The 13,573-nt window shown below is 45.2% G+C and overlaps 1 protein-coding gene across 8 annotated transcripts in view; it reads left to right on the forward strand.

Moving 5' to 3' along the window:
* Nucleotides 1–12,753, forward strand: part of CSRNP2 (cysteine and serine rich nuclear protein 2) — a 111,431-nt gene extending 98,678 nt beyond the window's left edge. For all 8 annotated transcript variants that reach the window (XM_033938509.1, XM_033938505.1, XM_033938514.1 and 5 more), the window contains 2 exons: nucleotides 7,777–8,073; nucleotides 10,706–12,753. In XM_033938509.1, coding sequence (XP_033794400.1) covers nucleotides 7,777–8,073; nucleotides 10,706–11,662 — 1,254 coding nt within the window. In that variant the 3' untranslated portion in view covers nucleotides 11,663–12,753. The remainder of the gene's footprint in view (nucleotides 1–7,776; nucleotides 8,074–10,705) is intronic.
* The last annotated feature ends 820 nt before the right edge of the window (nucleotides 12,754–13,573 follow it).

Raw genomic sequence — 13,573 nt, forward strand, 5'->3', positions numbered from 1 at the left:
AGAATTTCTTGTTTATGGGCTGAGTTCAATAACTTGAGTATGACCGTGCGAGCTCTCGAGCCAGGCTCACCCAGCGGGCCCAAGCGATGCGCGCGTTCAATTCTCAGGGGACCATGCGCTGTGGATAGTGCTAAAGAACGCTGCAGCCAGGTTTCCAGAAAGGAATGGAGCTCACCATCCTTCACAGATTCAGACAGGCCAATCAATCTCAGGTTCCCCCTGCGAGACCGGTTCTCAAGGTCCTCAAGTTTAGCTTCCATGGCGACAAGCTGAGCCCGCATTTGCTGGTGATCCCCTTCACAGTGCTGCACTTGATCTTCCAGAGTGGTGAGACGCTGCTGGTAGGAGGAAAACTCTCCCTGCAACGTTTCCAGCCGAGTGTCCACAGAGTCCAATTTATCCACGATAGGCTGTAGTTTTGAGGTCAGGGATCCCTCCAGCAGCAGCTTCACCTCTGCCACAATCTCGGACACCCACGCGGTCGGCGCCGGGAGCGGCGGTGGAGACTCACGGTCGGCCATCTTGGCTTCACCCACGCGGCCGCGGTCTCTCTCCCGGCGGGGCAGCCTGCTGGTCATAAAGCCCCGAACTCCTCCAAACACCTCACAAACGCGGCAGCGATGTAATCGCCGAAATGCAGGGGCGAAATCGCGGCGCTCCGGGGTCGAAAAACAGCTGATGGTGGGAACGGGATCGGGAGCTTACCCCACCGACGTCTGCTCAGCAGCTCGACATCACGTGACCCCCACGCCATATCCTTCTTAAGGTATGGCGACCAAAACTGGACACAGTATTCCAGGTGTGGGCGCACCATCGCCCGATACAGCGGCAGGATAACTTCTTTTGTCCTGGTTGTAATACCCTTCTTGATTATACCTAGCAATCTATTCGCTCTCTTAGCAGCTGCTGCGCATTGTGCCGTCGGCTTCATTGACCTGTCCACCATTATCCCCAAGTCCCTCTCTTGGGTACTCTCATTCAATAACATCCCTCCCATCGTATAGTTGTACCTCGGGTTTCTGCTTCCCACATGCAATACTTTACATTTCTCAACGTTGAACTTCATTTGCCATTTTGTCGCCCATTCCCCTAGTTTGTTCAAGTCTCTTTGCAATTCCTCACAGTCCTCTTTAGTCCGAACTCCCCTAAATAGTTTGGTGTCATCTGCAAATTTTATTACCTCACACTTCGTCCCTGTTTCTAGATCATTTATGAATATATTAAATAACAGCGGCCCGAGCACCGAGCCCTGCGGAACACCACTCGTGACCCTCCTCCAGTCAGAGTAATGGCCCTTCAACCCTACCCTTTTTTCCTACCTGCCAACCAGTTTCTGATCCATCTATGTACGTCTCCGTCCACCCCATGGTTCTTCAGTTTCCGGAGTAATCGTTCATGAGGCACCTTGTCAAAGGCTTTTTGGAAATCAAGGTATATGATGTCTATGGGGTCACCTCTGTCCATCTGTTTGTTAATTCCTTCGAAGAAGTGTAGTAAGTTGGTTAGGCACGATCTCCCCCTGCAGAAACCAAGTTGGCTGGTTATCAAAAGTTTGTTTCTTTCCAAGTGATCATCGATGTTTTCTTTTATCAGTGCTTCCGCCATTTTTCCCAAAACCGAGGTCAGACTCACCGGTCTGTAGTTTCCCGGGTCACCTCTTGATCCCTTTTTAAAGATGGGCGTGATGTTGGCCGTCTTCCAATCCTCCGGGATCACGCCTGTTTCCAGGGATAGGTTGCATATTTGCTGCAGTAGTTCTGCTATCTCCTCCTTTAGTTCCTTCAGAACCCTTGGATGGATTCCGTCCGGACCTGGAGATTTGTCAATTTTTAGTTTATCTATCTGCCTGCGCACATCTTCAAGGCTCACTTCCATGAATGTTAATTTTTCTGCTTGATTTCCAATGAAGAATTGCTCAGGTTCCGGTATGTTGGTTGTGTCTTCGTTCGTAAATACAGACGAAAAGAACATGTTCAGTCTTTCCGCGACTTCTTTCTCCTCCTTCACTACTCCCTTCCTGACTCCATCATTCAGCGGTCCCACCTCCTCCCTAGCTGGCTGTTTCCCTTTAACATATCTGAAGAACGGTTTGAAATTTCGAGCCTCCCTGGCTAACCTCTCTTCATACTCTCTTTTGGCTTTTCGAACCACACGGTGACATTGTTTTTGATACTTCCTGTGCTCTATCCAGTTCCCTTCAGTTTTGTCCTTTTTCCATCTCCTGAATGAATTTTTCTTATTACTTATCGCTTCCTTCACTATTTTAGTCATCCATAACGGGTCCTTTATTCGACTCTTTTTGCTCCCCTTTCTGAATCTGGGGATGTACAGATTTTGCGCCTCGCTCACCGTGTCCTTGAAAAAAGACCAGGCATGTTCTACCATCCTCCATTTCTTGGAAGTGTTCCTAAGTTTCTTCCTTACCATTTTCCTCATTGCTTCATAGTTTCCTTTTCTGAAGTTGAAAGTTGTTGCCATGGTTCTCTTTCCTTTTGGTATTCCTGCTTCAACCTTGAACTTGATCATGTTATGGTCACTGTTTCCCAACGGTCCCACTACTTCCACTTCCTTTGCAGGTCCCATTAACCCATTTAGGATTAGATCCAAAGTGGCATTTCCTCTCGTCGGTTCTCTAACAAGCTGCTCCATGAAGCAATCTTGTGTAGCCTCCAGGAATTCTGTTTCCCTAGCGCATTTTGAGTTTCCAAGACTCCAGTCTATCCCGGGGTAGTTGAAGTCTCCCATAATAACTGTGCAACCGTTTTTGCATTCTTGTTTCATCTCGGCTTCCATTTCTTTATCGATATCTCCGGTTTGCCCGGGTGGACGATAGTATAGGCCCATTTTTATTTCATGTCCCTTTCTACCTGGTATTTTAACCCATAGCGATTCCAGCTTGTTGGTCGTCTCCGCTGTGTCTATTCTTGTCGATTGTATGGTTTCTTTTATGTATAGGGCTATTCCACCTCCTTTCTGTCCTGACCTGTCCTGGCGATAGAGCTTAAATCCCGGCAGTGTTGTATCCCATTTGCTTTCCTCATTCCACCATGTTTCAGAGATTCCAATGATGTCTAAGTCTTTTGCATTGGCCACAGCTTCCAATTCCCCCATTTTGTTTCCTAGGCTCCTTGCATTAGTATATATGCAGTTTAGATCCTGGCATTTAAGTGTCTTCATTTCCTTTCCCTGTGTTTTGGTCTTTAATGTCGTCTCTTTTGGTACACTCCTTCTAACCTCTTCTTCTGGGTTAGTCGACTCCTGTAATTTGTCCGTTGTTTCTTCCGAGCCTTGCATTCCTTTAGTATCATCACGTGATACCTTCTTCCGAATCATCGACGCTAGGTCGACTGTCGGCTTTCCCCTTCCTCTTAGTTTAAAGCCTGTTCTATTCCTCTCTTGACATTGTTTGATAGAAGTCTTGTTCCCTCCGCGCTCAGGTGCAGTCCATCTCTCCTGTAGAGCTTGCTCTTGCCCCAGAACGTTGTCCAGTTCCTCACGAAGTGGAATCCTTCTTCCTCACACCATTTCCTCATCCATGCATTTATTGATTGTAGTTCCTCCTGCCTTTTCACATCTGCCCTCGGTACCAGTAGGATCTCTGAGAACGCTATCTTCTGGGTCCTCATCTTCAGCTTCATTCCCAGGATCTTGAACTGTTCTATCAGCATGCTCCTTCTGTAGTCTCTCCTGCTGACATCATTAGTCCCGATGTGGATCATCACTGCGGTCTCTTCCGTCTCCGCTCCTTCCAGGATCTTCCCAATTTTGTCCACGATGTCCTTGGTTCTTGCTCCTGAGAGGCAGGTCACCAGTCGATCCTCTCTCCCTCCTGCTATGTGGCTGTCCACATGCCTTAGGATCGAGTCTCCCACTAGGATTGCTGACTTTCCCTTCTTCAATTTTCGCTTCGGTCTCAGGTCAATGTCCCCGGTGTGCTTCGCTCTTTCCTCTTCTGGGCATCGATTAGCCAATTACATGACACGCTCCCTGTCCTTGTGACATCCCAGTTATGCAGATTTGTAGAGTCCTTAGAGAAATGGGAACTTTTTAAGAACAGAGATGCATTTTTTGGGTGGTGGGGGGGGGAGGGTTTAAAGCTAGGACTGGCTTAGCCTTTCTGGTGCATGAATTACACACCAGCATCATCACCAATCCTACTTCCCCCCTCCCAAACAAAAAATGTATTAAATTGATATGCTTTGGGTGCTGTGTTCCTGCCAGTGAAGAGATATATTAGCTGCTGTTTTTAAAGCTTCCATTTTCCTAGTCACTGCTTTTGTGCAGAAGGTTAACCAAGAAGAAGAGGACTTCCTTATTGTATAATCATCCTACCCAGAATGACATATGTCATAGAGAAAATTGGGTCTAATATGGATGTTTCCAAAAGACTTGAAGAATATATAAAAAGGCCTACCACAGGCTAACTTGAGTGTGTCTATCTTCAATATTAGCTGTTCCCATATAGGACAAAATAAGCTACTATCTTTTTCTAAACAGTAGATTTACTTGCAATAAGAGACAGGTGTATCATAATCGTGAGTGATCAGATCATAGGACCTCTTATAATTTCCATATTATTTCAGGTCCACATCCTGACTCCAAATTTTAATCACCTATGCCTGTCCCATCTTACCTGCCTCACCTATTTTGTGTAAAGAACTACAGAACTAAATCTGCAGGTGTGTACTTCATGAGCTGTATCATTGAAATATATTATATAATAATGAGAAAATATAAAAAACCACTGATCACAAAAGTTGTAAATATAAACTCTCAAATCATATATGAAGAAGGAAAGCAACACTTATCTCAAATAGTATAACCTATGAATCAGCGTTGTACATTCTCAACCAGCGCTGGGTTCATGGGTTATACCATTTGAGATAAGTGTTGCTTTCCCTCTTCACATATGATTTGAGGGTTTATATTTACTACTTTTGTGATTAGTAGTTTTTTGATTTTTCATTGTTAGATTCCAGTCCAGAATTACACTAAGTATCTTGATGGAAGAGTGAACAATATAGGTTTTAGCATTTAAGATAATTGATGTAACATCTTCCTTCAAATTCGGTGAAGCAAAGAAGAATTTATTCTTCTCCATATTGAGTTTTAAATTAAATTCTGCCATCCATAATTTTATGGCCTTCAAAATGTCAGAAACCATTCGATTAATCTGGGAAAAAGAAGTAAAGATAGGAACCAAATCATAATAGCTATGCAGACGACATCACCATTCTCCTTCCTTTTGATCAACCAACACCCATCATGACAGACACACTACACAGAACTCTAGAAACAGTGGCAACATGGATGAAAGACCACAAACTAAAACTGAACCCAAACAATTCATACTTCTTGAAAAAAATAAAACTCCAACCATAACAAACCTAGTAATAAACTCAATCACATACCCCATTCAACCCACTCTAAAACTTCTGGGAATGACGATAGACAGATGCTGCACCATGCAACCACAAATCAACAAAACAATACAGAAATCATTCCTGGTCATGAGAAACCTAAGGCAAGTTCGAAAATTCTTCGACAGAAAACAATTCCAGCTCAAGGTCCAGTCCCTAGTCCTAGGTCTCCTTGACTACTGCAACATCCTCTATCTCCCCTGCCCCGCAACAATGATAAAACAACTACAAACAGTACAAAACACAGCCCTGAGACTAATCTATTCACTAAGAAAACACGACCACATCACCGAGGCATACCTTGACTCACACTGGCTACCTATTCAAGCAAGAATATTATTTAAATTCTACTGTCTACTATTTAAATCCATAAATGGTGACAGCCCAGCCTACTTGAACAACCGCCTAATCCAAACTACCACAACCAGACCCAGGAGAACCCAGACACCATTCACATACCCTCCAATCAGAGACATCAAACAGAAAAAAACTGTATGATGGCCTTCTAGCCACACAAGCAGCAAAACTAGACCACCAACTCTCTAATCTACTAATCGCGACCCCAGACTACAAAACCTTCAGAAAAGAAATAAAAAACCTTGCTATTCAAGAAATCTATGAAGACTAACTAACACCGAATGAAACATTTCAATCCTCTGAAGCAACCCGCTCTACTCTGTAACACCTCTGGACATGTCCAGAAATCCTCTTCTGTAATCCACCTTGAACCGCAAGGTAATGGCGGAATAAAAATCACTAATGTAATGTGCATAACTGAATAGTTTAATCTTAAAGTTAGACAATTTATTCAAAATCTGGCTGCGAGGTTTCTTATATAGTGAACATATCCAGCTATAGAATCTACCAGTAATACCCATAGATGTTTAAAAGGATATAAACATGCTGATGGATCTGCACCTTGAGGAGATATATCAAAACATTCTCCTCCTGATCACGTGTAACTCCTTGAACCACTACTGGCATGTTTTTTAGAAATTGTCCCCTTTATTAAGATGCTAAATATATAAGGGAAAAATCTGTATGCCTAAGCAGGTGTTCATGTCTAGCTAAGAAATGTGTCCCTTGAAGATATAGAATCCTTTTCAACTTAAAATCTTAAGTTTCAGTTTTACGAAGTCTGCAGAATAGAAAAGCTGGAAAAAAGGCCAAGGAGAATAACAGTGGGGAGATGCACCACACTTCAGTTCCTGTAGTGACTGGTTTAGAGCTAATGGCCAAGTGAGGCTACACCACCCAATGGAATCAAACTCAATTGTTTGACCACTTAAATTGGTAATATCAAATTATGACAAGGAGGAAAAAAAGACCTCATTGTGGAACAGACTGCTGAATTGAAAAATCTTTATGCAGTTCTGCAATTCACCAGCTCAATCTAATCATAGGTTAAAAACCTCCAAAATATGTTAACAACATTGAATGAAAACAAAACAACAAAACTTATCTTTGAAAAAATCCCAATGGAGCGCACCCATTTCACCAACTGACTTCTAGGTTTTTGACCTATGATTGGATTGAGCTGGTGAATTACAGAACTGCCTAAAGATTTTTCAATTCAACAGTCTATTCCACTCAGTGAGGACTTTTTTTCTCCTTGTCTTAATTTGATATTACCAATCTAAGTAGTCAAACAATTGGGTTTGGATCCATTGGGTGGTGTATATTGATAATTAAGTGGACCTTATTTTCCCCTTATTTGGATTCTGTATAATTACCAAGTGAGGCTACAGACACTCCTTGCTCTGGAGAGTTCATTAAACCTTGCTATACAGAAGGCACCTTTCATTGCATCATGTTACATGTATATCCCAGGAGGCCTACCTGAAATCTACCTGCAGCTTACCATGCTTTGCATGATGAAATATACCAGCCCCCCCTGCCTCTCCGCCCCCAAACATAATATCACTTCCAAAACGGCTTCCTGGTTCCAGAAAAGGTTGTACCAGAGAGACAGCTTCATGAAAGCATCTATCTCGGCTCTCATTTACTGGTGTGCAAGGGAATGGAAAGCCCTGGGACACAGATGGTTGAAGGGGGAAGGTGGGGGGGGGGGGTTGTCTGCCTAGCAGTGCAAGAAGGACTTCAGTGCAGCTTTGCCTACTGGGACTTAGAACCAGAAAGCTTGTTATGCTGAGATGCATTCTGTGGACAGGGCACACTGTCCCTTGCTGGATGTAATGTGTTCATTATAGATGCAACTGACTATAAATACATGTACAGTATGTAGATGTGTGTATATAAGAGATGCCAACAAGAGTGTTGGTTTGCGCTGAGTAATCCTGGCATGTCTGGACAGCACAATTCCATTCCCATCATCTTCCATTTTTTTTCCCCACAGCTGACCAAGAATGGGACTGTGGAATCTGAGGAAGCCGAGGGCCTTACTCTGGAGGATGTCTCGGATGAGGACATCGACGTGGAGAGCGTGGAGGTGGACGATTATTTCTTCTTGCAGCCACTTCCCACCAAGCGGCGGCGAGCTTTGCTCCGGGCCTCTGGTGTCCACCGCATTGATGCAGAGGAGAAGCAGGAGCTGCGTGCCATCCGCCTGTCACGGGAGGAGTGTGGCTGCGACTGCCGACTCTACTGCGACCCCGAAGCTTGCCCTTGCAGCCAGGCTGGGATTAAGTGCCAGGTACTCCGTCGCTTTAAAAAGCAAGACATTGAACCAGAATACCTTTTCTGCCATTTACACTCGCTATACTTTTCATTTTTGGTCTCAAGCTTTCTAACTGGATGGTGGTTTTATATTATACTAATGGTCTTTTCCATAGTTTGTTTATAAGAGAAAATTTGCATGAAATCAGATTCTCAAATTGCTTTTTATTATCATAATGACAGATAGATACTGTCACTGCGTGTGATGGTCTAGTTTAGGGGTGTCCAACCTTTTGGCTTTCCTGGGCCGCATTGGCCGAAAAAAAAATTCCTGGGGCTGCACAAATGCACAAACCCTGCAACAAGACAGAGGAGGGAGCCAGCAAGACGGTAAACACCCCAGGGGCTAGTGCTGCCCGATTCAGGGAAAAAAATTAGATTTGATTCGATTCAGCCCATTGAATCGATTTTACGATTCGATTTTCCTGCCCAATTGGGTGTTTTTTTCCAAACATCCTGGTGGGTTTATTTTATAGCCTCTTCACCCCCTTTGCCTTCTAACCACACTGGCGCTGTGGTGTAAACAAAATAAACAAACAAAAAAGACTTTTTCTCTCTTTGTTAAATCACGTTTGCGGTCTATCACCAGCTCTGGCAGGATATACGTTTCAAATATGACATTGTAATCACAAAACAGAAAATAAAATTAGTTTTTCTACCTTTTGTTGTCTGGTCATTATTCAAATCTTGTCGGTCCCAGGCTCTGGTTGTCTTCTGATAACTTGCTTGCCAGGGTCTCCTTCTTTCTTCTTTCTCCATGCTAACCATCCATCTGCTATCTCTGTCCTCCCCTTCTGTTTTCCTTCCCTTCCCCGGAGGTCTTGCATCTTTCCTTTTTTTCGTCTCCATCCACAGATCCACCTTTTCTCAACTACTCTTTCATCCAGCATCTCTCCCTCCTTCCGCACTACCCCAGGGTCCACTATCTCTCCCTTTCTTTTCCCAACTACCCTCCTATCCAGTATCTCTATCCCCCCTCCACATCATCCCTTGTGTCCAACTTCTCTCCCTTTCTGTTCCTTCCCTCCCTAAATCCCATTGTCCACCATCTCTCTCCCTCTCCTGTTTTTAGACCCATTATTTATTCCCCCCCAAGTCTGGCCATATGCATGTCTCTTTGAACCCCCCTCCCTCCCTTCGTGTAATTCTACACCAGGGCCTCCCCTGAAGACCTGCCTGCCCCCCCATCCCTGAAGGTCTGCCCCCCTTGTAGGCCTGCACCCCCCTTGCCCAGGCTATCCCACCATACCCTGCTCGCATGTACCCATTTTCTTATTTACTTCTTTTCCCCTTCTTGCTTCTCTACCTCTCCTCTTCACTGTTCTCTTTCTTTCCTTTTCTCCCACCCGACCTTTTTCTCTGCTCACTCCATCCCTCTCTCCAAATACTCTTTATCCTCTTTCCAACCCTATATTTCTCTCCCTGTCTCCTTTCTCATTCCCATCCTTCATTCAGTACTTTTTCACTCCTTGCCTCCTTCCCCTCAGCTCTCCTCTGAGGCTGCCTACACTTGATCTCTCTCTCTTTTTTTTTTTTTTTAAATCATGCAGCAGTCTGATGGCAGCAGAAGAAATGCTGTGCTGCTGTGGGTCCAGTCATGGCCTTCCTTTCTCCCCCCGAAGCCTGCCTGCCTTCCCCCAAGCCGACTTGCCACCGATTCCACCTCTCGCCACTCACCCGCTGCCCGCAGCCGCTGCTAGCTGAATCCATTTAGCACACACACCACTGCTGCTGCCGCAACTCCAAAAGGGCCAGGCACATGCAACGATTGCACCTGCCGGTCCATAAGCCTTCCCCCGACATCAATTCTGACGGAGAGAATGCTTATGGGCCAGCGGCGTGCAATCGCTGCACGCGCCTGGCTCTTTTGGAGCAGCAGAAACGAGCGGAATTAAATTGAGCCGGCAGGCGGGTCGCAATCAGGCAAGCAGCAACACAGAAACACCACTGCCGCTTGCACTCATCGTAGAAGCGCATCGGGCCCACCCTTTAATCCGGCACTGGATGCGTGGGAGGCTAGGAGAGAAGCCGGAAACCAGCACTTCCCGACTAACCTTCCCCCCTCGCCCTCTAAAGCAGCGGCCGGCCAGAAAGAGGCAGCGCTGCCGCTCCTGCTTTAGGGGGCGAGGGGGGAGGGTCAGTAAGTGAATTGGGAGGCTGATTTTTTTGTTTGTTTGTTTGTTTTGAATCGATTGGAATCGATTCACCTGAAGTGAATCGGTGGATTGATTCGAATCATGAATCGGGCAGCACTACCGGGGGCAGCAGAGGAAAACACTGCATTGCCCTCAACCAGAGCCACACAAAATACTTCACAGGGCCGCAAGTTGGACACTTCTGGTCTAGTTCCTGTTATTCCACCTCTATGAATCCTTTGGAAATTTTCTTCTGTTCCTTTTTATTTTTGGCCTCTCCAACATCTTCAGTTACTCATCTTTTAAAAGAGTTTGTATCCCAGAATCCTTTGACAGTTTGAGTCTTCCTTTTCCTTCAGAGGTGATTATGAAGCCCCAAATCTTTGAGAGGAGAAGGAAGTTAAAACAAACAAACAAAATCCAGTGGCTCTGGAGATCAGGTGTGAGTGACATGGTTTTCCTTTTCTGTTCTAGGTAGATAGGATGTCATTCCCATGTGGGTGCTCCAGAGATGGCTGTGGCAACATGGCAGGCCGAATTGAATTCAACCCCATCCGGGTGCGGACTCATTACCTCCACACTATCATGAAGTTGGAACTAGAGAACAAGCGACAACAGTCCCGGCCTCCACCTTTGGGGGATGAGCCCCCTCACAGCTCTGGTAGTAGCAACTCCTCTGAGACGCAAGATTTCCAGCAGTTCATTGCCGAGAACTACCACCTGGAGAACGAGGCAGCCGTCATGCACCTGCAGAGTGCAGAGGAGCTAGAGCGATTGAAGGAGGAGGAGGGTGACTCCACCAGTGGCTCCAGCCTTAGCCTGGACTCCAGTGTTGAGAGCCTGGGAGTCTGCATCCTGGAGGAGCCGCTAGCGGGGCCTGAAGGAGTCTGTGGGGGCTTGACCACACCTGTCCTCATTCAGACTGAGCTGCCCCCTGGTTCCTCTGTTTTGTGCTTCACGGACAATTCCGACCAACCAAGCTCATCCGTGGGCGACCAAGCTTACTTGAATAGATCTCCTGTAGTTTATTACCAGATAGACCAGAACTCAGTCTTGGGTGTGAAAAGTCAGGCCATTCTGGAAGAGGAAATGACCTCTAGTTATCCAAAAGAAAAAGATTTAGGTGCTTACCCTGTGCCAGTCACTCCCTTAGTACCTCATGATCCTCCAAAAGACCTCGCTGTGGACAGTGGCGCAGAGACTGGTAAAGACTCTTCAGGGCTGGAATTCCCCAGCTTGGACAGCTGTAGGGTGACTGGCAGCACAGATGATAATGTGATTTGTGCATCCTGGCTACCCACGAACCTTCAAGGAGGGCAGGAGGAGGAACAAAACGGTTTGGAGCAGCCCCGGGAGAATGGCTGCTTAGTCGCTGAAAGTTGTACACCTCAGGGTGAGCATACTTCTGAAGGAAGTGTCCTTGCCGTGTGACGTTGATGGCTACTGCCATTTTGCACATTATTCCCAAATCCTCCTGACCCTGGTTCTTGGGAGGGGGGGTTCTTTTAATTTATTTTTATGTTAATTGTCCAGTGAGATTTCAAAAACACACAGCAGCTGCTCTTTCTAGAATAATAACGTGGTTTTTTTTTGTTCCAAAATGCAGATCTAATATTGACTTTGTTACAAACCTCACCTGGTGAGCTCTTGAGATGTTCTGGGGGTATAAATTCTTGATAGATAAAATGCATTAAGAAATGTTGCTCAGTTATGGCAGGTGCTGGGTGAGGTGGGGGGACCTTGGACAGAGCCTTTCTAGAATGTAATGATCCTTGTTTTAGTTCAGTGTTACCAGCATACAGACTACAGGTGGTTTTTTTCCCATCCTTGTTAAGAGTTGCAGCTCATTCTGGTGACTCTTGGCATGACTGAGCTCTTCCAGAGTGATCATTAAACAGGGGAGAATGAAGCTGCTCTTTGTGGAAAAGAGCAACTTGCAGCCAAGCCCGGACATATTTTTGTATTGCATTAACTTCTACTTTTCAGTGTTCCTGGCACAGCCTTTGGCCTTTTCCAGCAAACTCCCGTTATTGAGCTGTCATAGCATGAAGTCTTGCTCTACTCTTGTCCTGGCTAGCCCCAAAGAGTGATTGCATGCATCAGGTCTCTTTTAACCATCTAGGAGCAGATAATCTGTGACCTTGGTCCTTCTTCTTTCCCTCAGAACTCTGTAAACTTGCATCGTAAATACATTTGTGAGCTCTGTGGATAGAATTAGTTTTGAGGGGCCGGCATGCAATGTGTTTTCTACAAGGGGCGTTCAATAATTTATCTACTTCAGTAGGACTGAAAAGAGTTTCAAAAAAATTTTGTTTTATTTTCCAATATAGTCCCCTGATAGCTCCATACACTTCATCTACTTTTCTTGTAGCGCCTTTAACTCCTTTGAAAAGAATTCTTCCGTCTGACCTTCAATCGAAGACATCACAGCTTCCTTGATGTCTTTCATCACTTGAAAACCACTGTCCACGGAGAGATTTCTTCAAAACTCAGAACAAGAAATAATCCAAGGGAGTCAGGTTAGGACTGTAGGGTGGATGGTTCAGCTGCCGAAACCCACATTCTCGGAAGGCAGCCTGTGATTGTTGTGATATGTGCACTGGCGCATTGTCGTGAAGAAGCGGCACGCCTGCTGCGAGTTTTCCTTGTCTTTTCGCCTTGATTGACTCCCACAAAATGATCATTGTGTTGGAGTAAATCTCCCTGGTTATGGTTGTCTTGTGTGGCATGAACTCCAGAAGCAAAAGTCCTTCATCATCACAGAAGACAGTTGCCATGACTTTGCCTGCAGATTTTTCTGTCTTGAACTTTTTTGGGGTAGGGGATGACTTGGGCTTTCTTACTGCATTGATTCCATTTTGGACTTAGGATCTCTATGATAGACCCAAGTCTGATCTCTAGTCACCAAATAATGAGAAAAATTCACTTGGTCTTCATGGAGCATCTCCAAGTTCTATTGACAGCACTGAAGTTTGTGGCCTTCTGACATGGCGTTGGCATTCTTGGAACCCATCTTGCACTAACCTTGGACATGTCCAACATTTCATGAATTATTTTCCAAACTGTACCTACTGAGATGCCAATTTCTTCAGCTATTCAGGAAAGCCTTAATTCGTCTGTCTGACAAAATTAAATCCTCAACTTTCTTGCACATTTCTGTGGAAGTTGTTTCCACAGGCCGTCCAGTGTGAGAGTCATCTTCAATGAACTCTCTACCCCACTTAAACTGCTTGCACCAAAATTTTACTTTATAGGTTGACGGGGCAGATTCACCATAAACTGCAGTCAAGCATTCATGGATCTCCTTGGCTTTTTCCCTTCTTTTGTGAGAATTTTTATCTC

The sequence above is a fragment of the Geotrypetes seraphini genome, chromosome 3 (genome assembly GCF_902459505.1).
Source record: "Geotrypetes seraphini chromosome 3, aGeoSer1.1, whole genome shotgun sequence".
Taxonomy (NCBI): domain Eukaryota; kingdom Metazoa; phylum Chordata; class Amphibia; order Gymnophiona; family Dermophiidae; genus Geotrypetes; species Geotrypetes seraphini.